At 42.7% G+C, this 27560-nt stretch overlaps 1 protein-coding gene and 1 long non-coding RNA gene across 3 annotated transcripts in view; one reads left to right on the forward strand and one right to left on the reverse strand.

The window, feature by feature from the left end:
- Positions 1–263: 263 nt before the first annotated feature.
- The window catches only part of fam172a (family with sequence similarity 172 member A), a 158812-nt gene continuing 131515 nt past the window's right edge, over positions 264–27560 (reverse strand). For both annotated transcript variants that reach the window (XM_051950422.1, XM_022192641.2), the window contains one exon: positions 264–1863. In XM_051950422.1, coding sequence (XP_051806382.1) covers positions 1703–1863 — 161 coding nt within the window. In that variant the 3' untranslated portion in view covers positions 264–1702. The remainder of the gene's footprint in view (positions 1864–27560) is intronic.
- Positions 1730–4675, forward strand: LOC127534660 (uncharacterized). Its single transcript, XR_007942893.1, has 2 exons — positions 1730–1841; positions 3839–4675. It is a non-coding gene; the product is annotated as an uncharacterized LOC127534660 (long non-coding RNA).

Below are 27560 nucleotides of genomic sequence, written 5' to 3' on the forward strand. Positions count from 1 at the left end.
CATTATGGGGTGTTATGTGTAGAATTTTAAGGGAAAAAAATAATTGAATCCGATTTGGAATAAGGCTGTAACATAACAAAATGTGGAAAAAGTGAAACGCTGTGAATACTTTCTGGATGCACTGTATATATTTGAGAAAGTGTCTAAGGTATCATAAGACTTAGTATCCAGTTTGAGTTTTTACTAATGTCATGACACATTAGAAATGTATTCCATTAAGCCTCAAGTGGTTTATAAAACATATCGGCTTTATGGAAAAAAAATTACCATGTTTGTGTCACATAGTCAGATTATGTGCAGCTGAGCATTGAGCTAACTTTGTCACTTCTAAGTACACAAGAAGAGTACTTTGGTTGAAAGAAAAAAATTGGATATGTTACATTTCTCCAACATCTGAGGAAATATCATTCCGGCTTAGAATAATATTGAAATCTTGGATTTCCTGACATGTGTAAGGCGATATATTGAGGTTTTATGAGTGTTGTGAGCTGACTTCTGGCTCCTGTTAAAATGAGATATCCCTCAAACCCATTTTGATGCTTGACTTTAAGTGATTTTAAATATGCTCAGTGTCCGGAATTTTCCATATTCAGAACAGGTTGTGTTTGGTTTATTTGTTTCATCGCATTCAATCATCCAGAGACATCAATTTCAAGGATATCACACTGGAAAAAAAAAACAAGGGAAAAAGATATATATTTATAATAAACAGAGAAATGAACTCTCCACACTTTTTGCAAATCAAACCCATAGATGTGCTAAAGCAAACACTCACTTACTTGCTCCAAGAGATATTGGTTTAATATTAAAAAAATAGCAGTCTGAATGTGTGTATGAGACACTGCCTTCGAATTTAGCTCAAAGTTGAAAAACAAGCAAATAAATCTCTCTTTTAATAAGAACTGCAATTCCAGAAATATACGGCACAGGTTAGAACCATGTCCTAAATGACTAAAAGTCAAACTTAAAAGCTGATTGTGTGTGTGGAAGAGTCACACAAGAAAATATAAGTCCTAAAAACAATGTTAAAACAAACAGGAGTGAAGAGAGTTCAGTCTTATTAAAATGTGTAGTGGGTATGGGATGCAGAAATAATGGGGCATTAGCCGACTTTAAATGATACCGAATCTTACCAGAACATGCCGTACCAGATGAGCTAATTTCAGGGTAAGCAGTCCAGGCGTTAGGACCGGGGGGAAGAGGGAGAGGAGGGAGAGGCTGAGCAGTGCAGACTGGAGGGCAGGCGGGGCATTAGCTCAGTTCAGGCTGATGTCAGGACAATTAGAGGTGCACCACAGCGCATTGTGCACAGCGCCTGTCAGCCTTAATCTCTGCTGCTGTGGCCTGTACCCGCAGCCAGGCCACAGCCCACGGGAAGCGCTAACACTCAGGCCCATATTGCTTTGACAGTTGCACTCAAGTAGAAGTAATGCAAAACGTTATTGTGATGTATACACGGTGACCCTGTACTCTTGTCTCTTACAACAAGAAGGCTATGTGAGCGCAAAGCCAGGGAGGGCTGGAAGGGAGAAATGACACTCAGGGAAAAGAGGGGGGAAGGAGAGCTGGTGGGAGGTTTTCGTGAAACAGGGCTAGAAAAGGAAAAAAAAAATAGCAAACAGGACCCTTTTTGCACCCCACCTCTGATCCCTTGCCACCCCCACCCCACATCTCCTGTTCCAAGTCACTGTTGATGGTTTGCCTACAAATCTTGGTGTTTGTTTTTGAGGGAGCTGCTGCGAGTGGTGACAGTGTTGGAGGTCTCCTCCGCCTCCTCGTCTTCTTTCGCCTCCAGGACCTCACCAAAGAACCTGAAGATGGAGGTGAAACTCATCCAGGAGGTCAGTTCATGTCTCTCTGTGCCTACATGTACAAGAGACACACACAAAGATATTTTCTTACTGTAATGCTAGAGGGAAAGAAAGTACATGATGAATATCCTCATTTTATTATAAGGATTACTCTGCATCATGTATAAATGAGCAACATTAGAAATGACAGTGTCATAATGCTGATTACTCCCACAATGCACTGCATCTCCGTATGCAAACCTAAAGGCTTTATACGTGAGAGCCATGGCAGCCTATGACCTGCTAGCCCAATGGGACAGCCTTAATATGTTATCCAAGCGGATACCTGATAATCAACACCGCTGCACGTCCAAGGAGATGGAAAGAGGTCCTTCCAACAAAACCAGAGATATGCACAATGGGTGCACTAAGTGAAACCAGTGGAGCGGTAGTCATTCATTCTAAAGGACTGATTGAGGAAAGGCAAGACACGAGCTAGAGCGAGGTAACCAGCGAACATATCAGGTGGTCTGGTAGCGGTGGGGGGAGGCAGCAGTGCTGGGTTTCCCTCTGACCTCCTCCAGGTTAGCAAGTTCCCAAGTTGGGGTCACTCCGAAACTTGAAATCTGGTACATGCGCCTCAGGTTCCTGAGGGTTAGGGTATCACAGGCCAGCTTTTTAGCTGGATAGCCTGTAAACTCGATGGCAGATAGTTCTACTACAGAACATTGACTCTGCATTGAAGCATCGATGATGTGGACGGATCATGGCTGCAGCTGATGCCCGACTCATCTCTACTCCTGCTCACTAAATGTTCAGGGGTAACAGATAATGGCTGGTTTCTGCTGCCGCTGGCTAGCAGCTCAGCTGCTTAGCAACATAACTGGAACTGGACCTGAAAAGCCATATAGAGGTGCCCTCCTGTTTCCCAGAGGGAGAATGGGTTTGCTGTGAGATGATATTAAGAGTTCTATCCTTTATAGATGAATCTAAGATGTCTTTACACAGAGGGATGAATTAACTTAAGTGTGGCTGTAATGGGGTTTCTTTTTTTAATCTTAATTTGCACACTTAAGATGTTTTTGTTGCAAACTGCATTTGTTTGTCACAATGGGTTCTTATGATTTATTTGAAAAAAAGAAGTGACTCAAATCAGGTAGAGCTGCTTGACAAAAGCTGCTCCCAGCAGAGAAATTTTGAAAGACACAACCCTTCTATGAGTCAAGTCAGTAGTACATATAGAAAGACCTCTTTACCTCAGCTGCTTTCTTCACTGCCTTCCTTTCTCCTTCCATCCTGCATTCCTCTCCTCTCCTCTGTGTACACTGTATCAGCTATAAAAAGCAAGACTAGAGGGCCGCAGGGATACAATTAGGAAGCACGTTAAAGGCTCTCTCACCATAGACAGGCCTCTGATGACCACTGCACTGACCCCATGTTTATTAGATTGACCCCTGCCTGGACGCATTAATGGAGATGGTGTGGCTGCATGTGTGTTGGGTTTATGTGTATGACTGTAGGACTGGGGGCAAGTGCAGAGTTTGGGCTAAGAATGGATTTAGGTTCAGTTGCTGGTGGTGTGTTTTGTTTGTGTGTGTGTGCGTGTGTGTGTGTGTGTGTGTCTGTGTGTGTGTGTGTGTGTGTGTCTGTGTGTGTGTGTGTGTGTGTGTCTGTGTGTGTGTGTGTGTCTGTGTGTAATTTGTGTGTATGAGGATGTAAGGGGGTTCTCGATCACTCTGTGATAAGGGACTGCACTGTGCACTATATAGCAAGCAGACGGCAGTCAGTGCCTTGGGTCAAATTTACTGGCCTGGCAATCATGGTAGTCAATAACCCAGCTCTCTCAGTGACTCTGCTACCTGTGTAGGGCTCATCATAACACCCATCCCTGGAAACAAAGACACAGCCCTCTCACACCTCTAATCTATCATTTATATCCAATTTGAGGCACTGTGATCTTTTTCCACCTCCTCCATTTTCCCCGTCTCATTGGTCCCTCCTTCACTAGTGTTTTTACTTCTGTTTTGTCCTTTTTTTTTCTCCTGCAGAAGCGATCAATGCCGCAGCACTCTCTCGTTCACCCTGAACTGGCGATGAACTCCTCCGGAATGCCGCCAGCTTCTCCACCCTATCCCATCGCAGTTCAGGGTCACCAGGGGGGTGTCTCTGTGCCAATATGCAGATGAGCCTGTGCCCCTCCAATGACTCTAGCATTAAGCTCCACCCCTCTATATGGTGAAGCCTCTGAAACGAAGTCCACTGCCTCAGACTCATGAAGCCGCTTTCGTACAGACTTAAACACTCCGTTAACAACTTGTGCCCACTCTTCCTTTAATAGCCACAGTATGTTGAACCTAATGGATGTTGTCAAAGCTGAGATGTGATCACTGATTTAAAGGAGCAACCCCAATGATCAGAGAGAGAGAGAGAATGGGATGGAAGAGAAGAAGAGACAGAATTACATCAGCTATGCCACAAATCAAAGTAATATCTTTAAAAGATGTGGGAATCGATGAGGTGTCATCTGGCTATATCTCGTGTGTAAAGTGAACCCATAAACAGCCAATACTACTTTATCCTCAATTTTACCCTGTTACTGAAAAAGGTTCTTTTCTTTTTTTTTTTACCTGTAAAGCAGATTCTTTTATGGGCAATTGATTTCATGTATTAACAAAAGATACAATGGACCAAGAGCTTTTCCATTTTCATGATTTTAATTATCACTTGGATCTTGTATTTAATTGATGAACTTGAACAATAAAGCATCCTGCGCATTTTTGTTTTCCTTATTGAATTAACTATAAAACAAATAAGTTGCATGTGCTAATTTTAACAGGTTTATTGTAATTGCATTAATTAGTCTAATAAAGTTTATTCTAAAGACACTATTGTCCTCATTTCTTGTAAATACAATAATTACATTACTGCTGAGCTTCCGTAACATTGGGAATTGTCATGGGGAATACAGAGAAAACTCTCTTTGCTTTCACAGTGTGTTTGTAATTAGCACTGGGGAATCGCTAACTTAAGAGATTTTTCCTGCAAAGAATAGATGTAATAAATATGACAGCTGACCTACAGGTAAGACAACACGCCTGCACACAGCACTGTGATGATGTTTCGCTGCGAGGCAGTTAAGAGTCGGCACAGAAAGGTGGTCTGTGGTGAGAGCTCCCTCATGTGCTCTTTGCTCAGGTCATGGCACAGTTTCAGTGCGGCGCCTGACCCGTGCCCTGTGTTTGACCATTCTGTGTGTGTTGTCTGAGCCTGGTGAGGTTGCCTCATTATGTGACAGGCAGAGAAGAGTATTTGATCTGGGATATTTAGCCTCCTCCTCTCTGTCACAGCCACTGGAGCCCTCTCAAGGTAATTGACTGACTGTTTGATCTCCCTCTGACTCTACACTGCTACAAGATGCTGACACACACACACACACACACACACACACACACACACACACACACACACACACACACACACACACACACACACACACACACACACACACACACACACACACACACACACACACACACACACACACACACACACACACACACACACACACACACACACAACTCATGGATGGAACACATATTTTCACATTCACCTGCCCCAAGCACACATACATAGTTGTTAACATTTGCGTGCAGTGAGGTGAGGGAACAGAGGAGGAGAGTTTTGAGCGGGAAACAAGGAAACTCCTCCATAGCTATGGGCCATGCTTTCTTCCCTCTGCACCAAACGCTGCATGCTGTTACAAATGGTAATCGGCTCTGATTGTCACAAATTTCAAAACAAACGCTAGGTGACTGAAAAGCCAAAGTGACGCCCCGAGTGATACTCTGACAAGAAGTGCGAATCAAAGCATGCCGACTATAATTAGGTTCCATCTGGGCTACATTATTTAAAGCCGCACCAGTTAATTGCTTGTGTACAAATGGCCTATTTTATTTGAATCAAACTCTTTTTTTGTGATTCATAATTACATTGATGTGAAGGGGGCCATATCTCTTTACTTCATTTATAATATAAATACATTTTAAAATTAAGAGCATTTTGAAGCAAGGGGAATGCAAAGTGATGATACTTTTCTTTGTGTGAATTGAATTTCTTTAAACAATTATGAGTGCTTAATCAAATATAGTGACATTTGGGTTAAACATTTAATGAGCTTCAATTAAAAAAGGAGATGAACAATGATATTATCATGAAACAAAAATTACAAAAACAGAATACCTAACAGGACTAATAAACATGATATTATTGCACACGGGAGCAAACATTTTCTCATTTCCTCTTGTCGGAGTTTTCATCAAAAAACCACAAACAATGCATTATCTTATCAATTTCCTATCGTCGGTAACCTAAGCTTTTGTTTTATCTCGATGTGAGGCAGAACAGTGCATTGTGGTGTGGGCCTTGGCTGGTTGTAACCTTAGCTAGGCTGCTGTTTGTGGAAACTATCTGTTGCATGAATCAGCGGTGGAGAATCGCTATCTGTATCCTGGTTGTCAGACGATCGGATTTCCGCCCCTGACGCTCTCTGATATTAGAAGATCTTCTGCGGTGTGTGCGAGTATGTGAACAGTGTGTGTGCATGTACTGTGTGTTTGCGTGTATTAATTCCTACGTGCACACGCACATATAGTCAGCTATGCGTGTTGTCACCTTGCTTGCCGACATGCATAAAGGTCAACAATGTCATTTTGTCCCACATGGCTGTCTGTTGAAGGGGGCGCGACACGTTGCCACGGGAGACGAGGTCAAAGAGAGACCAGGCAGGTGACAGGTGGTCAGCCACACTGTCAGAGCAACCCTGTCCTCGCTAACACAACATAGAGATGTTGTCTTCAGTCAAAAATTTAATTAAATTAGAATTTACCCTCCTACCCCTCCCTAACACCACTCCTCAAACATCACTCAGGGAGAAGACATCCACATCAAACCCGCAGTGTAGCACAGGTATAATCAGACTTTGTCTGTGCTTTGTGCCTTCATTTTAAATGAAACTAACATGGGACTAAGCCTTCACAGGTTTATGGGAGCAGGAGAGACACACATTTATCAAAGAAAAAAAACAAAACAATACTCAAAACAGAGCTCATTCCATCAAACCAGTAATACTACAGTTGCCTCTTGAATGAAATTCATTTTTATGCTTGTTGGTAAGTGGGGTCTGCACCCCCCAACACACGCCCCCCATACTGCTTTTAATTACTTTGCTTATTATTGAGTGTTGTTGTTAGACAAAAACAAGGCAGAACTCATTACACATCCAGAGATGAGGAACCTGAATCACTAGCTACAGGGGCCGCTGAGGGGACTCTGTATTTACTTAGAATAAAATATGAACAGAAGAGAGACACGGAGAAACAAAATCAAGCGAAAGCCCAAAGAGGGGAGAACATCACATTAACTGGTTGAAATCATCACCCAACCTAAGCTACTTTACATTCCATATAACAGTTCCATTGAGAAAGAAACTTGTGACAACAAGGACTGTGTTTCTTATTTCTGCTTCTTTCTCCTTCAGTTAAATCCCTTCATCTGTCCCTCCCTACTTGCTGCCTCCCTGCCCAGACACTGCACTGAGTGCTTTTTTTTTATTTTAAAGTGAATGAGTGGCCTTGGCTGTCATAAAGGACCCCTGCTTTTATAGACTTGGAACAGAGTATTTACAAGATAACCCTGGTCCAAGGACTGCGCAGGCTATTTGATACCAGTGTCAGACTCTCCCCTCTTCTCTTCAGTAAAAATCAAAAGCCCAAACATGCCCTCGCTTCTCCATGGCCTCTCAATGTCAGTTGTTTTACTCTGCTCTACTGAAATAGATTGAGATACTTGGAATAACCGATGAGACAACTGTCCGTGGCATTTAATAGATTCTTTGGTGGCATGCTTTTTGATTTGTTTATATTGGATAATGACATGATGTAGCAACAACAGAAATGTAAAAAGTGTATTAACATTCTAAAATGAAAGAATCAGGTTAGCACTGAGTATCTGGAGAAAGTGAAAAGAAGTTGCTTAGAATTTCTCAGCCTTGTCAGGATGTACACATGGCAGGATGTGAGGCACAAATACAAATAAAATACTCCAAAACAACAACTTAAGATTAATTGGCCACTTACATTCATAGATTAGTTACTGAAAAACAATGCGACTACAAAACAGTTTAAACTATACAAATCTAGTCATTATATACAAAAAGCGGACAATGTGTTGCCCATGTAAATCATGAAACCATTTGAATAAAATTGTGCTTTTGTTTTTTACATGACTAAAAAGAAACGGAAAACTATCAAGAAATTAAATATATAACTTCTACATAATAACTAGAACACCAAGAAACATAACTGTGAGAACGCTTTAGAAAATAAAACATACAACTTCACCAGATGCACATCTAATACAACTTTTGCTATTCCTGTCCTTACAAACAACTCCTATCTTGTTTCTATTGACAATCACATGCTTCCATTAATTTGGCTACAAATGTTTACTCTGATTTGTCCAAGATTAACAGGCAGGTTTTGTTTTCAAACTGCACAAGTTCTGCACATGTACCTGTTGATTCAAAGTGTGTATGTGACAGAGAGAGAGACACTGAAAGAAACAGACTGAGTGACTGAGTGTGCACACACGTATGTGTGGAAGGGCCTTGTTGGGAGTGCCACCCGGACATTAACACTGTAAACAGTGCAGGCCTCCTTCCCTGTCCAGGCCTTTTGTTCCATCTGCACCACCATTGGTTGGGACTTAAATGGCAAACACTCGGGGGCTGCTAGCTCGCCTGACATGGTTTTGTTTTTGGCCTATTGAGGGGCAATGGAGAGCTTTTGTTTCTATGCCCAGGCACAATGTGTCTCAAAAGCAGCATGGCTGAAAAGAGAGGCCCCCACAAAGACTGTGCATTAGAGAAGGCACTACACATGCATATACTTGCACTCACACATGCACAAGTACTCACAACCAAACACACTGGCACACACACACACACACATCATGATGCCTGGGCAAGGGTCAGCACAGGCAACCTTGCCAAAGACAAGACGGACAAGATGGAGTGAAGACAGAGCATGCACAAATGTGGGTATGCCCACGCACTTGCTGACTCGCACACAAGCACAGCATCTATATATCCAAATCCAAGCCAAATTGCATACTCACTCCACCACTTCACTACACTACAGTCACTCCTCACTCACATAAACACACGTCGTCTACCCCACTTCAACACAATGAGGTCTGGCACACACACATGCACACACTCATGCGCCTCCCTTGCACCTTTAGGACAATACCAGGCGTAGAAAAACACACACTCACACACCCACACTTCTACAATATCAGACATACACACATCACTCAGTCACAAAAGAGCTGGAGGAGGAGTAGGGGTAAGAGAGGCCCCCTTGCACCTGTAAGAAAGACAGGGCGCATTCAGAATCGTTGGTCAAAGAATAGACAGCCTTGAGTGTGAGAACCCCCCTTTCCATACAAGGCTATGCTGATCGCACACACCTTACATACAACCCTGCTTTACGGACCATGTTGTGTAAGCTCTATACAGTGATTGAGCTCAGCCATTAACACCATTGGCACCAGCTTTGTGCAATGCACAGTATAACTGAAAGTATTTAAAGGTATTATACACTGACACCATGGTGAGGGAATGTATAGTATATAGCAACATTTGTTTTCAATGATTCCTCCCTCTTTTCCTATACATTCCACCATATAAGTCTTTGTCTACTTCTTATAAATATTTGTATCGCTTTATATTTGTGGCTTTCATTGCTTACAATGAGAAAAATGCCTTGCAAAAAATAAGGCTATAGCAACAACTGTTATTAATAGCACTTCGCCTGAGGATCACTTTAGCACTAGAAGCTAAAATAGCTCCTTGCAAAACAGATTCTAAAACTGGTGTTCGTCTTAATATGTTACCAGTGTCAATACAAACAAAGCTGAGACAACAAATATACACCAGCACAAAAGAGACAATTGAGAGCTTTAGACACAAAAAAGAGAAAAGAAGTGGAAATAAATGGAGCTGCTTGAATTTTACATTTACCCTCAGATTGTACTGAACCGAAACCATGAAAAAGAAGAAACACAAGCTCTTGTGTACATACACTTATCGGTTTCTTGGGTTAGAATGATGTGTAAACAAGCTCCCTAACAGATTCCCATTGGGGCTAACCATCAACAGTTAAACACTATTTGACTGAACATTTCTCACTGTTAAGCATCTCTCAAGTTCACCAGGTACATACACGTAAAAAGTCAATATAAACACACTAAAAATGATAAGTCCAGACATAGAAGAATAAACAAAAAATGTGGATATTCATGACTGAACCATGGTCACAGTTAGACTAACACAACATTATACAAAATAATCAATAGCTTGAACTGAGAAAGAGGAAAAAAGACATTTTTTGGAGAAAAATCTGCAGTAGAATATGTGATACAATAGAATATATAGCTTCTATACAATTTTGGACTAACATTCTGCCTCGAGAAAAAATTAACATGTAAATCTACTAGCAAAAGTTCACTTAGTATCATACCATTTTTGTTTCAGACACATACTACCACCTGCTATCCAAGTATACAGCTACTTGTCACATGTGACCCAATGCGATGTAACACATACAGACAAGGGGAGATAGTGTGCGTCTGTGTGTTGGGGGGATGAAAAGAATACACTAGAGGAGAGGAGAGAGTTCAGGTGGGGGAGGAGCAGGCCAGAGGTGGAGATAGCGGAGAGTGGGTGTTGAGGGTGGGGCAGGTCTGAAATAGATCACTTAATGGAACAAAGTGTAATTAATGGGTCACCACAGATAAGAGGGCTCTGGCCCTATCTGGGAATGTGCTAATAGAGCTGACACACACTCAACAAGATCAGTGGACAGCCCCTCATTGTGTGCGTGTGCAATGTTTGTGCATGTGTGCATGTACATGCATGGGTGTGTGTGTTTTAGGGATGCACAGTGGATAAATAGTGGGTGGAGAGGACTGCTAAGGTGACAGGTTAACTTGGTTTCTTCCATGACAAAGATCTGTCATCCCTGCAATCAGAGAAAATCCAGAAGGAAACACACACACACACACGAGGTTTCTTCTGCTGCATAGCCTCCCTGAGTCAGCCTCCCTAACTCACGTAGACGTCCCGCCTCACATCAAAACATGACTGATGTTATTACACTTGGCGAGCCAGCATGCCTTCAGTCGCAGGGATGTAGTTGTTTACGGAGAGATGGAGGAGAAGGAAGCCGCCTGGTCAAGAGAGGGTCAAACCTGAAGTGTTCGAAGAGAAGTAAACTGACACAAACCTCTCCTCAGACTTCCTGCCTGTGTGTGTCCCTGCGTCAGGGGAACCTGGCTGGAGCCATGGGGCCAGCGCATGTGTGTGCGCAAACTGTGTTGGTTAAATCTCTGGGTTTTGGAGCCTGACCGGGGAGGCTGGGGGAGGGTTTGCAGACACCCGCATGTGGTGGAAGAGTGAGATGGCCGGTGATGGACAAGGCAAGACAAGGAGGATTTCCCTTGTTTGTCTGAGAGCAGAGCTGCCGCGTCACACACACGCAGAGGGAGAAGTCTGTCTCCGGGACGGATTGTGTGTGTGCATGTGTGTGGCATGAGGCGAGTAGGTCATGCATCTGGTTGGTTTTGTACATAGATAGATCTGTGTGCGTGTTTATGTGTGTAAGTGTGTGCCTCTCTCAGGGTCACAGACCCAGGGGCCATCTACTTCAAACTGCTTTAGTCAGACAAGCCAAGGCCACATTAACACACGGCTTGACTTAGTAATAGAGACACCCCTGGCTTGGTGTTGCCCAGACGGGGGTAAAATCAAAAAACTTTACACATATCTTACATATGATTATGGAAATTAACAATTTAATGCCATTACAGTCACCTTGACAAGTCAATAAATATGAAATGAAGTAAATGTAACAGTCCTTAAACACAAGGGCATGACCTCAACAACAGCAAGCTGTGCACAGAGCTCTAGGTGAATCTTAAACCTTGCAATGTGTTATGTGTGCCCACAGCAGCCTGATAACTGTGTTCTGTTTGTGTGTGAGTGTCTGATGTAGCATCAGGGGGTTAAATGGAGAGGGACGAGACTCCAATCTGTTAGGACAAGGGGAGAACAGCTTCAAAGACTCAACATCAGCCCCTCTCTTTCTCCCTCTCAGACACACACACATACACACAAACATAAACTGACGGACAGTCCATTGCTCCCAGCATATCTCTACTTTGTCCTTGGACTGTCTGAATACCACTGGAGGCGAGCATGATTTGAGAGAGCAAGTGGGAACAAGAGAGAGAGAGAGACAGAGAGAAGGGAAGAAAGAGGAAAATGATAGAGGGAAGGAGAGGGAGAGAAAGGAGGCGCCCCTCAATGACATCTAAAGAGATAACTCACTCTCCAGAGCTTCTTTTCTCTTGCTATCACTTTCCCAGGCAGCACTCCCTCCACATAAGGCCTGAAAGTGTGAGTGTGTGCATTAACTTTGTGTGTGTGTGTGTGTGTGTGTGTGTGTGTGTGTGTGTGTGTGTGTGTGTGTGTGTGTGTGTGTGTGTGTGTGTGTGTGTGTGTGTGTGTGTATGAATGAGTGACAGTAGCATATGTGGGAATACAGTGTACGTGGAGGTGAAAAAGGCATGAGATTTCTGAATCTCAATGAGATTATCTAAAGGCTTATCAAGCACAGTGATATGCATACTGCACACAGCACATTGTATATGTTTGCTAGAAAAAACATTCTTGGTCTGGAATGATTTTGGTTGCCAGAGAGCATATATAAAACTACAATTTGAAAAACACAACAGCGGATTTGTTTGCATGTAACAACAACGTTTAATTACCCAAGTTGAAAACTGAAAATACAGAAAAGTATGTGTTGTATGTATATATTCATGTCAGAGTCATTTTGCGATGAGTCTGCACTTAGACGGCTGCTCAAGAAATGATGTACAGAACACAACACAAACAACAGCTGGCTTGTCTCTTGATTGAAAGTTAACTTTGGGAAAACAAAGCACTGGGCCACTGGCGGGTCACAGCAATGTTGAAAACACCCAAACAAAACAGCAGGAAAACACAAAGTGGTCCGATGCTGCCACTGTTGTCGGAAATGCTCCCCTTTACAGACGCAGACAACTGTGGGGAAGAGTTAACCTTTTGATAAGCTGCTTCTAGTCCCAGCTGTATGCATTTTTCATCGAAAAGTGTGAGTCAGAAAGAGAATAATTATCTCCTCTCGCTCCATGGAGAGGCAAGGGGTTGCAGCCCCCAGTCTGGTCTTCATAAATCAACTAAGTCCTGAAACGAAGCCATGCTGATGAGCATGGAGAAAAACTGAGTTATGCTAATTCATAACCCCAAAATCAAGGAAATGTGCAAAGTAAAACTTCACTGGTTAAGCACAATAGCAAAGGCACGAAGAAGCACATTATTACATTGGGATTTCCAGACACATTAGGATGTTCTACATTCATCTTATAATGAACCAGAATCTTCTAAGAATATTAATTTTATTCCATGATAAAATGAACCTTAATAGAATTCTGATAAGATACCTAATCCGTAAAAGTGTGAGGCTGCATTCAGATCGACAATAGCACTGATTCACATAATCCATCCTCCTCGTTCGTTTTGATGAAATCACTTTATTTGTGCAGAGAAGCTGCTATCTCATGGGGCTGCAGCATGATCGTCACGCAAAAACCTTAGCATCTGAGAATGTGCCGTTTGTCAAGCAACATGTGCATATTCCAGGTAGTTTGTGCTGTAAAACACTGCCATTTGCATTACATATAATGAGAGAGTGTAACACAAAAACGTTTTCATGCTAAAAAAAAAAAAAGGTGAATAATTCTTCCTCATATACTATTAGCTCACGTCAGCTTCTTTACATCCGATACATCTTCAGCCTGGCGTTTCTGGTTTGTATTTTATCTGTGCACCTGTGCATGTAGCAATCATGCCCGACTAATGTTTCTCTGATTAATTCTTTGATTATTGTTGATCTGAAACAGCTCAATGGTTGTTGTTTCTGTATAACTTTCCTAATCAGTACAAGAGCAATCATGCACACACAAACACAGAAGTTGAACAGTGTCTGCCAAACCGCAGCAAGGTCGCTGATCCCTGCGTAAGAGTGACCACGATCTCTCCAGAGGAGACAATCTACACCCACCCTGGCACAGAGTGAAAAAAAAACAGAGCACCCACCCCAACAGAGCTTAAGACTTTTATCTGACAGCATCAGCCAACACCAGATACACATACAGCCCTGCCCTGACCTTGCAGCACTTCAAGATTAATCAAAATTGTGGTTGGGATCAGAGGTGTGGGTACAATGGGCAGAGAGAGTCATTCATTTTGTGTGTCTGTGTTTGTGTTTGTGTGTGTGGTATGGTGGACGAGACAGTCAGAGATTGAGGGAGGGCAGGTCAGGGGAGGCACTCACCCTCTCAGTCCTCCACTATTGACTTGAGAGCAGGGAGACGGTGCTGAGCAGTCAATGACAAATGGAATAAACTGATCAATAACCTCGCACTTGTCAGGAGGGACGAAGGCACCTTTAAAAAAACAGCAGCCCAACTTGAACTATGCAAGAGGAGAACATTGATCAAATCACACAGAGCTCTGCCACCCTGCTTACATAGTTTTGTCCTCTACACATGATATGTACAACACCACCTCTCAATAACACTGTGGGAGAGGGCTTAGAGAGGGGCACAGTGAGAGGGGTGGACCATAGGCTATAATGAAGCTATGGCACAGAAGCAAACTAAAAATTATAAAAAGATAATAAAAAAAACTGGAGAAAATGGGATATCTACAGCCAGAAAACAAAACAGAATGTGACTGTGTGTGTCTTGGAAGTGGCTGCTTGGTAAGGCAGGTGTTGAAAAAAAGTGGAAAGAGAGAGGCGCGAGATAAAAAAGTTAGTAGGACTGGGGCACTGAGAGCAAAGGGAAGGAAACTGTGAGTGAAAGCGGCAGAAACAGAAGTGCGGGAAGGAAGAAAGGAGAGGAGAAAACCTACCCTCTGTCATAATTTAAACGAGCCGTGGTCTCCCAACGCTGTGTTTACAATGTATAATTTATGCCTCCCAGTTCAAACACAGCTTTATCTGCACTCAGCTGCTAAGTGATATGATTTCACTTTTTATAGCAGCCCCCCTCCTCAACCAGTCCACCACCACCCCCAGTCCCTCTGTAATGCAGGCTGGTGTGAATCTGCACGCCTCATGCATTGACTTTCAACTGTACAGCCCCCCAAGGGCTAAAGTAGCATATTAAATCCCTCCCGAACCCTGTCCTCTTCCCTCCCCTAAGCAAAACTGCCGTCGTAGACGCACACTTAAGCACCTGCGCTCTAGCGTGCGTGTGTGCACGGCCACAGACATATACACCCTATATGCTGCAAAAGGAGACGGCTGCCTCATATTTTACAGCAGTTAAAATTTCTTTCTGTATTTATTGCTGTGTTGGTGAGCGGTAATGTCCCATTTCACAGCAGCACACTCTGACCTCTGATCAGAGCCTTTCCGATGACCCTGTGGCTCTGACTGAGTTGCACTATAATGCACCACCACTTAGGTTACTTTGGTTTAATGACACTCTCACAATGACACTTTTAGGCATCTTAATACACATAATGTAGTTGTCCTGGGTTACACCCGACTATAAAGGCTTCATCTTAGTGCCGGTCATCAGTGCAGTGATGGCATTAAAGGTCAAGAAACTGACCAATGAAGGCATAAATTGTAGTGTGCTGTAGAAAATGACCAACAGAAAGGTGAGCGTTCATTAATATTCATTTTTAGTAGCAATTAACTGTTTACCCTTTGTATATCAGTAACATGGTATTAACCACTTGTACAGAAGTAGTGCAGTGATAAAGACATGTTTCTATTTTTAAGCACAATCTTCTGTAGTCATGTGATGACTTTGTACCTCATATACAATCACCAAAAACAAACATTACTTACTGAATCACATTCTCATTATATCATAATGCCACAGATCAATTTATCTGACTTCTGCAAAGTACTGCCCCTCTTCTGTTGTTCTCTGAACCCTTCACCTCTACTTTCCCACCATTTCATCTATCACAAGACTCCCTGCTCCCTTCCTCCAGCATGCCTCTTTTTACTAATTCTCTGCCATCTCCTCCCCTCTTCTTTCTCAGCTATCTGCCTACATAGTGTTTGTGCTAGCAGAAAATTCCCACTTCATCTCTGGGGAGAAATGCATTTTTCTCTGCTCCACTCGTCTCTCGTTCTTCTCTTGTATGTTTTCCATGCTGGCAAAGCTTCCTCTTCCTGCATGCAGCAGGGAGTGTACTCCGTCTGTGGCTGTCCCATAAGGGACCATACAGTGTGATGTTACAATCTCCCTATCCAGAGGGATCCTCTCTCCATCTTTCTCTCTCTCCGGCTGCTCTTTTCTCTCTTTCTCTACAAGACATTCATGTCCTTATTTTTTTTCTCGCCTCTCACTACTTTATTCTTTTCTCTCTCACTTACTTTCATAATCTGTTTATCCGGCTCTTACCCTTCTGACACCTTCCACCCTACATGCTCCCTCTCTCTTTCTCTGACACAGTCACCCTAAAAATGCAGCCTTTTTTCTGTTTTCATGTATTATTTCAGTATTGACTTCTTTACCCTTGCATCAAAATGCAAATCTTACTGATATATGGAATACATACAAAAAGAAACAATTCAAATACACATTTAAGTGAGGTCTGCAATGGAAGTCTTTTCAGTGTCTGATTGCAAGCTTCATCTTCCACATTAAAATCTTTAGTCCAGAGTTTGATTATCTTGAGGCATTTTTAAATACAACACCCTATGGGGTTCCTTTGCTTCTGTTTGTGAAGCCTGGAGCTTAAAGACTCCAAACCCAGCCGTTAGCATACAACTGAAAGCCTGACTCTTCAGTCTCCAGGGAGGTGGGTGTTTTGTGTGTGCTGCAGTCCAAGTATAACTGGCCAGCCAATAGAAGAGGGACCCCCACCATATGGCTAGGGGCTGTCCCTCTCTGGTGTCCCTGTAGGGGCACACTATGACGGGCCACCCCACAGAGACTGAGCTGGGCATTGTGCCCTATGACACACACACTGGGTAGGAAGGATAGCCCAAACACACAGTGAAGCAACAGAACATTCACTACAGATGTGGACAAGCGGGAGGAGTCTCATTCACAAAACATCTTTTACAAACTCATTAGGCTTTTTCCTACTGACATCACACAGAGCACCACAATTAGTCTATAATGGATTGTAACTGAGCTAAACAAAATGGAAATCTAGCACAGTTTAAAATAAACTTATTTTGCTGTCCTTCACTAAAGTAAGCATTCTGCCAAGCATTCGTCAACAGGAAATGAGCCACACCCCTACAAATGGAATACTGTGCAATTTTACAGTGAACTGCAGTTAATAGGAAATAACAACAAACATTTGTTCTTTCCTCTTGATTAAACCAAAAGGACAAAAATCTAGTTAAAATTAAACAGGCTGGCATGAAATGCAGTTTAACAGTAAAATTTAATCCAATACTTTATGCATAAGTTACAGAGGGAGAGAAATGGCAGTGTCCTCATATCACTATTAAAATGCAGTGCATCTTAAGCACCTCATTATCCATAGCTTCACCAAGACATTTGGAATTGGCCACTAAAAAGAGAAAGTTCCATGTGGGAACAGAGTAGTGATTATGCCTATATACAAGGAAATATCAGGGAGTTAGAGAGATACAGAGTTTTAAAGGTTGAGGGAAATCTTCAGTTTGTAGAAATGCAGAGCAATGTCTTGACTAGAAAAGATGAGGTGCTGTGTGGGTGAGATTCCCTTGACCTGCCATCTGTGGACAAGGTCTCTGGTTAATTAAGTTTCTTTTACATTCAACTGCATGGCTATTATGTTTGCAGTTCTCTTTGGAGATTAACATGGAGGCCTCTAAATCCACCTCACAATTTCTTTTTATTCACCAGGATTTCTTTTCTCTTTTGTAAAGGTTCATATCAGCAATGTGATACGGGGGCACAGGGCGGTCTGTGTGTTGTGCGTGTGCATGAGCGTGCATGTGAATCTCTGCTCTTTTCAGAAGGAATTTTGTGACTTGTCTGTGCTGAAGGGACAGATAAAGAAAGAGGAGAAGAAGAGAGAGAAATCTTTTCAGTGTGCATTCTGGCATGTTAATGTAAAAGAGAGATGTTAAACGGAAACACAGAACGTGATTCGGGTTAAAGCTAATTCACCTCTCTAAGTATTGCTCTTGGCTGAGGATGAAACATTTAGCCACGGTGTTCTCAGCTGGACAGAGATGAGCAGGGACACTAAATGTCAGAACCTGATGCCTGTGTGATCAAGAGCAATCACAAGGTGAAGAGCAAGCAGACTGTCAGCACAAAAGCAGACTTTGACAAGTCTAGGTAACAGAATCTCACAGTGTAAATGAAGAGCACAGAGGCCATACAGTGTAAGTATGTTGGTTACACACACTTTGACCACGCATATGCAGACAATCACACACACACACACACACACACACACACACACACACACGTCTAATGAGCGATTGGTACACAATGTTTGTTTGGGTGGAACTTGAACCTGTCTGTGCCCCAGGGCCACAGCCAAGCAGGTGTTGATGTGCACGTGCACATACACAATCACATACAGAGAGTAAGAACACCTGGACACCTGGGATGGGCTGCACTGGAACTGTCACACTCTCCAGGATGAAAGTGACCCTAGAGCTGAGGGGGGCACACCTGTGCCATGGGAGGCCTCCTGTCTGTTAAGGACCCTCTCATAAAAACACTCACAATGACAAAGTTGTAGGCGTTTAATTGGCACTTAAACTCACTCACTGCTAGAAAGGGGACTAATAACATCTCTCAAAGTCACCTAAACAAAGGGACAAAAGGCTGAAGACACGAAGAGGGCTTTAATAATGCAGATAAAATAACTAGCTGTCTGGCTACCTAACTAGTCCCAGGTAGGTGGCCACAGCTTTGGTAATACTGTCTAAATCTGTGTGTCTTCACGGGGCGGTACAGTGAGCAGCTTTGCACTTTACGCTGCTATGAGCAATCATCAAAGCCAGTCACACGTATGCATGAGAGCCGAGGTTCCCGAGTTCCTTGCTCAATCGCCTTGCTGGGGGCAGACTCTGTGTATTTCTGAGTGTGTGTGTGTGTTTCAAGGGATCAGGGCACTGTTTGATCATTGCCCAGCATTGTTCAGTCCAGTCATTAAAGGGCCCTCTCACCTGTGTGCTGAACAACGATGAGGGACAAGAGAACGATGGACAGAGACTGAAAGGCGGAGATGCAGGAAGACACAAAATAAGCGTGATACTAAGTCACAGAGCCAGAAGGAATATGATACAAAGCCACAACAAGAAATAATAAAAACAATGCAACAGCATAATGGTGAAGCTACAAACACAAGCTGGGCAGTTCAGATAAATGCAATGGGGGGAAGGGAGAAGGGAGGGCAGTGGGCTTGTGGGTCCTGTCCTGCCCTCGACCTGCAAATGCTGGCACACCCTGTCCTGCTGGTGGCTAAATAAAGAGCCCCAGGGTGGGCCGGGCTGGGCGGCAGGAGTAACAGACACAGAGTCGGCATTACCCAGCTAATCTCATTAGGGAGGCAGCCCTGCCAAGCTGCCAGGGGTCAGCCAGAGTGCGACGTCACTCACCGCACCTTTGGCACTCCCTTGACCTGTAAGCAGGTTTGGAGAGAGACTTATGGCCAGCAGTGGTGAGGGGCAATGAGGAATAGGGTTGGTGTTAAAGGTGAGTAGCAGGCAGGAAAGCTGAGAAGAGTGTAAATCAGATCAGTAGATTTTAAAGTTGGTGTAGCTTACAGGCTGGGAAATATCTGCATGCATTAAGTCAGAGGAAAGTGGATGAATTAAAATCAAAAATGAGACAAATATAGAGAAACGATATGAAGCAAATGAGGGAGGCAGAAACAGATAGAGGAAGAGGAAGCAAGAGAAAGGGAGATGGATAAAGAGAAAAGAGGATGGATAAGCAGCTTCCTCCTCTGCTGCTTGGTTTAATGTATTTACAGTGGATTGCATCAGGGTGCTGTAGTTAAAAGGGCCATCATCATTCAACAGGGTCATCGGTAGTGTGATGTGTCTCTCATAAAGGGGATGCGTGTGACCAAGCTTACAAATACATACACAATCACATAGTCACACAAAGGATAAAGTCATGTACCCACAGATACACACACAAACATACACAAGTGCACACATAAATACACTTGTGGTAAAATCTCTTCCAAAAAAAAAAGATGAGAAGCCAACAGGGTGATTTAAACGCTTGCCAGTTCTTTCCTATGGAGCACACCCTGACTGCTTTCTTATCTCTCTTTCTGTTCTTCCCTCCCTCTGTGAACACAGTTAAGAGCTGATACGATGGCCTTTTCAGCCCTCACTCCCTGTGCTGGTTTAACATTCAGTAACATAAGCAAAGGTTTAGAGCCATGGAGCACCTCAGTCCTGTCAACACCTCAGTTACATGCTGCTCTCAGACAGGGTCAGACACATTAGCTAATGTTACCTGCACACCACCAGCCCCTGTCCACTGTGGACGCTGAACCACTGACATCGACCATGATCCAGAACATTTTCACAGAGGAAAATTTTTATAGCATCTACCTTGGGGATTTAGTCCTCTCTATAATCTCAACTTAGTGATCGAGTTGGATTTTTATCCAAAGTAAAATACTGTCGATTTATAGACATAGTCCCAAATCTTTGCAATTAATTTTTCACTAAGGTGATTACAGTTATTGGAAGACACTGTAAATGAAAGCAGGTCTTAATCTTGACCCGTAAACTTCACCAAAGAATAAGTAGATTGAGGTCTCTGGAGACCAGGAGGCATGACCAGTGACACTCACTACTATGGACTGTGCTCTGCTGTTTAAAATTGTTGTCTCATTATAGTAACTCATGATACTCTGGAAATACAGTGGCTAGAGGGGTGTGTGAGAGAGAGAGAGAGAGAGAGCAAAAGAAGCACAGAGAAACATGAAAAGCAAGGGTCTCGCTAAGGCTAAAGCCACTGCTTTGTGTCTGTGATGACTAAAACAGAGACTTACAGTCTTTTGGCTTGGACTTCCATCATTAGCCTCTAGCCAGTGCCAGATGACATTTGTCTGTTGACTTACTGGTGTTAGAAATGAAGTGGGGAAAGAGAAATACAACAAATCACCTTTTCCACTAAGAAGACACATTTTCAGAGCTTTCTTGGGTAACCCAGCTTTCTAACACTGATGATGTCTGGCTAGCTAAGTGGCTACTGTGGCTGTTTGACCGACAGCATGCTGCATTATGACTCCCTGGCTAGTTAACTGACTGGCTGGCTGCCTAGCCGGGTGGCTGGTTGGTGTACTGGCTGGTATGTGGATAACAGCTGAGAGTTTATGTTATAGTGGAGCTCTACTCAGCACCCTGAGTGTGTTTAGACGTGCCCTGTAAACTATGCATAAGAGCATGCACTGTATATTGAGGCCATCATCCAAAACCCTCCTAAAATAGTCAGAGATGGAGTCTGGGTAAAGGGGGAGCCAGCTAACTAGAGAGGGAAGGGCACTGAGAAAAGGGTTGAGAGTTCACAGCTGAGTTAAGGCGGGCCCTGCACTGTTTTGGGCCCCTGGCCAAGGCTGAGATTGGGATAAGCTCCTGATGGTTCCACTGTGAAATGGGATCAGAGGAGGGACAGAGGGAGGGATGGATGGAAGGTTGGAGGGAGGGAGGGCGAGGCGGGTGGGTGGGTGGCTGGAGGGGTAAGTGTATGAATAGGCCAGAGCCTGTGTTGAGATTTGAAATTGTTTAACAAGCTGGTTTTGGAATATGCTCCCGGGAGCAGAGCTGACTGAACTGCAGCTGTATAGGGAGGGAACATGCTTGGAGGAATTTTTATTCATTCTACAGTAAAAAGATTGCTGGAATTGTGTGATGTGATTAGGTTCCTCAGTAAAAACAAAAAAACAAAAACAAAAAAAGACAACATAACCCATGCCAGAGAAAATTATCACCAGAGAATCAAAGTGAAGAATGAAACTTCATCTATTTGGATAAACTACATGATGTGACCTTTGTATGTTTGTATCATGATGAAAGGTAAAGATGAAAAACAAAGGTTGCACAGCCACATGAAGTCATATGAATGATTGAATAGTTTCAGTAAACACTGAAAGTTAAAGTTTAGATGCAGTTCACCAAAGTGCCCCAGGGCCCCTACAGCAGGTGCCAGAATTTCCAAACTAAAAGCTGATCAAGCTAACCTTACAGTTACCTCAGTATAAATGTTCCACAGTTGACTAAGAGTGGGAGTGCCCTTATCCTCTCAGCAGGGGAGAGAAAGAAGTAAAGGAAAAGAGAGAGGAGTGCAGAGATAAAAAGTCTTTAGGAAAGCGAGGCTCTCCTGACTAATTTTGGAGGGGTGAACAGTACAGAGTTCGGATTTGTGCCAGAGCATAATTTGCAAGAGAAGTGCAAGCACCACTTCAGTAAATATTAACAAGAATCGGAGGTACATGCAATGGCTGGATTCAGGATATGGTTGGACTCTAGGGGTGTTAAAGTTTTAATTGCAAAGTCACCAATCTAGCTGTAAACTAGTAAATATGGTTTATCATAATTTTCAACGTCGATAGAATGCAAAGCCTTCATAGACCTTGATATTAGAAAACACTCCCAATGACTTTGAATGGGCTGGGTATTTAAATGCTGATTTGGCTAGATCTTGCAAATATTCAGCCATGTCGTCCAAAAATTACCTTCTTATACAACTGAACTGCATTCTTCATTTATGTGTTGAGAAACATACTCCCTGCTGGATTATGTTTGTAAAGAATTAAAAATACATTCAAATTCAAAATATTGTCACTACTTATTTCACCACTTAATTTTTACTGCATTTCAGTCAATCAGTCATATCTTAGATGGCATGGGACCTGTCACCCTGGTAAGCCAGAAAATGGGAAATAAGTTTGAAGCATATTAATAAAGGGTCACATTTTATTTAAAGTGTGGAATTTTTCCAAACCTAACCACATAGAATGAATTTACAGACTTTTTCCCAGCCCCTAGCCAGTCATGGACTGGAAGTGATCTTTGTGCCAATAGTGGACATGCAAATTCAGTTATTACTGATGTAAAATGTCTAGAGCTAGTCCAAATTTGCTGAAGTAAGCTGTCTTCTCTGAACTGCATGCAAACGTGTGGGTGCTTTTGGAATTTCCGAACATTTCACGGAAAAGGTCTCTCACTATCTCATTTGATTTGTATGGCTGATGTTTGGTCACTGTGTGCAGGCCCTGAGTGCAGGTGTACAGACAAATGTTGTTTGGAGATCTGTTGCTATTTCCTCTTGTGGTATCAGAGATGGAGGTGACGGCATGGTTGAAGTGAGGGTAGTAAAAAACAGGAAATATCAGGCATCTGTTAGCAGATTGTTTTACCACTTCATTTTTCACACACAAGCACACACACACTTATGCAGAGTTTGAAACATTTTCTGCATAAAATACACCATGCCTCATATGCAGCACCTGGTACTAGTTTCACCAATGTTGTACAAATCATGTTAAATCTTGGTTGAAAAGACCAAATTGTACTCCTCCATGTTGGCGCTATAAAGAGAAAGTACCTGTTCTGAGCATTTTAGTTGCAAACAAAAACTGTTTTGGTGGTTCACTATTTTGATATTAAGCATTTGGGATTCTTTTTTTAAAACAGACTTGCAATGTCAGAAACTAGAATTACCATCTTGTGGTTGTATGTGTTCGCCAACCAGTCAAGTTGCAGTTTACATATTTGCCTGTCCAGATTGTTCCTGATGTAATGACGCTGGATAAAGGCCAGAAAAGTGCTTGTGCATAACATTGTGATGTCATAGTGAAGTTGAACTTTGGCTTTTTGGAAAACCATGACCTTATCATTTTACCCTCAATATTTGGGTGAGATTTTATCATAATGAGCAAATAAATTCTCGCGTTACAGCCAAAATGTGTTTTGTGAGGTCACAGTGACCTTGACCTTTCACCACCAAAATGTAATCGATTTATCTGTGACTCCATATGAACGCGTCTGCCAACTTTGAAGAAATTCCCTTAAGGCGATCCTGAGATATTGCATTTACAAGTTGAGTCATTGCCAAAAATGTGTTTTGTGAGGTCACACTGACCTTCACCTTTGACCACTAAAATATAATCAGTTCATTCTTAAGTCCAAGTGAACCAAGTGTGCCAAATGTGAGGAAATTCCCTCAGGGTAGTGAAGAGATATTGTCTTCTCAAGAATGGGATGGAGTGATGGACGGACATGTGTACAGACTTGTCGACAAACAGTTAACCCTAAAACACAACGCCTCAGGCCATGGCTATCACCAGTGCATAGACATTAAAAAAAATGTCTGTAAAATCTTACTTTCCATGTTTTAGCATTTTTTTTTTTAGACTTTGTAAGTTGTAAGATGTTTAGTAATGATTAAAGCTTTGTTTTTAGATTGATGAACTCAACGCCTTGAAAGATAAGTGAAAAGGCTGTAATTGTGACGGCTCCCTTTCTAACAACCTTACAGTGAAGTACAGTCACTCTTGACTTCCCTCCTGGTCACGCTGTAGGATGCGGCTATGTCAAAAGCCAGAGAGACAACTACAAAATATGAACCAACATCAAATTTAACGTCTAAAGCAGGGGTCGGCAACCCGCGGCTCCGGAGCCGCATGCGGCTCTTTTAGCCCTCTGTTGTGGCTCCCTGTAACTTTGGAAAATAAATTGTTCTGCCTTTCAGGCGCGTTTCAAATATAGAGAGTTTTATTATGAAATTACCGCTCTTATTTTGACGTGTCACTCTACCGGATGTGCTGCTGGGGTTTTTTCCCCCGGGATACGAGAGCGCTAAGTTGATGCAGAGAAGATGGAGAAGCAACGCCTGTAGTTTCATATCGTTTTGTACTCAGGAATGGCAAGTCTGTATATTAAAGCTCCACTCCAAGAAAGACACGTCTTGTCTTTGAGTCAAAAGTACTCATGATAGGGTAATACACGTTACTCGCAAAAACACGGCTCGATGTCCAGGCAGCAGGTCAGAGAGTCAGAGGAGTGTCATCTTGGAAAATAGGGCAGCGACTTACCGGAGAAAAGTTATTAGCTTAAGATAAATAGATAAATAGATTTTACAAGTTAAATAGACATTCGTAAAATATTGAGTTCCAGCTAACATTACGTAACATATGAGGTCCAGGAGCAAAAATGACATTAACCAGGTAAGATAAATATTAGTGGAAGGACACAATTTTAAAAAATGAATCTATCTAATTAGAGGCTTTGGAATTAATTAATCACGACTGATTAACAAGGGCATAGAGGTAAAAAAGCGACATATGCAGTGTTGTCTTCATTTTAAATGCCAAAAGGATTTTGCGGCTCCCGGTGTTTTCTTTTCTGTGGGAAACGGGTCAAAATGGCTCTTTGAGTGTTAAAGGTTGCCGACCCCTGGTCTAAAGGCTATTCAGCTATTCTGAACTTCTGCTTTGAGAAATCTACCTTTATTTAGCTAAAACATCGAGTCTAAGGATCCTTTCTCTTCTTTGTAAGACAGTGAAATTACATACATTTTAAATGTGCCTTATAATACGCTACAACTAAAATGCTGTAATACTTAATTTTTATGTGTGCATAATTTCTATGGAGGGAGTGAGTGCATGTGATGCGTGCATGTACAAGCATTTTGACAAACATACATTTGCTGTATGCAAGCGTATGTTTCAAAGCCTCAATGCACGTCTACATTCAGGGAACTCATTACAGGAAAAATCAATGCATGACATTGGTTTAAGGCGGATGGCTTTTCATCAGCCCAAGACCTCATCCCATCCTCTCTCATTTCTGGCTCAGCACAGACACCAAACATATGACCATGGACTCAAACAAAATACACAAATCAATACACTTGGTGTATACAGAAGGCACAATCATCCTTATGAGTATGATCAAACACAGCTGAAAATGTGTGAAGGTTTTATTTGTATGTGTCTGTCAGTGTGTTTGTGTTACAGAGACATAGACAATATAAACAGCTGTGCACGTCAGTTTGGGCATTGCCTTGTATGGAAGCATGTTTGTGTAATCAGACATTTGTCTAAGCATACATAGAGTATATACGTATTTTGTGCTTCTGTAAGTCATTTGTGTGTGTGTGTGTGTGTGTGTGTGTGTGTGTGTGTGTGTGTGTGTGTGTGTGTGTGTGTGTGTGTGTGTGTGTGTATGCGCGCGAGGATGTGTGTTTACAGGCAGGCGTGTCTGATGAAGATATCAGAGTTAGCAGAGCCAGGGCAGGATCGGAATGTTGAGGAGGACTGGGGGGGCTCAACAGGCAGAAAAGAGGATGCTGTCTGTCTGAAATGCGCACATCCACACTCACACCATCCCTCCCCTCTCCCCGTCATGGCCTCTGCTCCTACTGTATGTGTGGCACGCAGCATGCTTTATAGCCAGAACTATGAGGCACAACACTGTTTGCCTGGGGAATTCTCTGCCTCTACATCACTCTCTCTTCCTTTGCACATCTCTCTCAGGCTCACTCCTCCACTCCCACATTCTCTTCCCCAAGTCTGACTCTACAGAAACCCTGAAAGAACTTTTGCTTGCACAGCCTTCTCACAAAAGCGATCCAACCCCCCTCTTCTCTTTCCCTCTTATAGCCAACAAGCAGAAGAGATGGCAACCCTGTGCTCAAAAGTGATCAATTTTTAATTTCTATCCATTTTTTCAAGTTGTGTCAGAGAGAGATGTCAGCAAACAGGAGCCCTGGGGAAGCTTGAGGAAGGGGGAAGAGGGGGGTCGTAGTAGATGAAGGAAGTGCAGGTGAGGGGAAACGAAGAAGAGCAGAGGATGGGAGAGGAGAACAAATGAGAGAGCTGAAAAAACACTAATATTTGCAAACACGTTGACTGAGCGGAAAGATTTATGCATTATCACTTTCCAAACAGATAAGCATTATCAAGATCATCTCTCGTAATTTATTATACACTTTTATTAAGGTGGCAGCTGTTGTGTTTGGCCACAAGCTGGCTCAGCTCTCTGGGTTACTGTTTGATTCTTCCTGGTGACATGGGCGGTGAAAACGAGCAGAAAATCTAACTGTTCCATATCAAGGAATATTTTTACTACTGCTAATGTGACTTAAATACCTTGTTCCACAGCTGAATGGGCCAGCACCTGCTGCAAGCTCAACTAGCCTATTGCAGCTCAGTACAGCACTGTCGCTAATTTTCTGATTCAATTAGCATGCCTCAGAGCTTTCCAGTCTAATTGCAAACTACTTCACAGTTACCTCTCTGATTAATCGCTGCCCATCTGCGAGCCACTGCACGGAGAACTTAGTGGAACAAATCTGTGTATTCTCACATCAGCTCCAAATAGACTTCAATCTCATATGGTCACTGAAAATCTCTGATATTGCTCTTATGTCCCAGTCCCATGGGTCCATGGATTTTAAATACTCAGAGGCAACATTTCAATGTTTTACAAATATTGCTAGAAGGTTTTCACAATGTCACTAAACATAATGAGAGCGGCTTCTGCTGTTTACAACCTCGAGCAGACAGGTGGTCCCAGATTGTGTGAGTAATATGGGCATGTGTGTGTACATAAGTGAGTGTGTTATGCAGGCTACAATGCGAAAAAGCTA

Source organism: Acanthochromis polyacanthus, chromosome 7, assembly GCF_021347895.1.
Source record: "Acanthochromis polyacanthus isolate Apoly-LR-REF ecotype Palm Island chromosome 7, KAUST_Apoly_ChrSc, whole genome shotgun sequence".
NCBI classification, from domain to species: domain Eukaryota; kingdom Metazoa; phylum Chordata; class Actinopteri; family Pomacentridae; genus Acanthochromis; species Acanthochromis polyacanthus.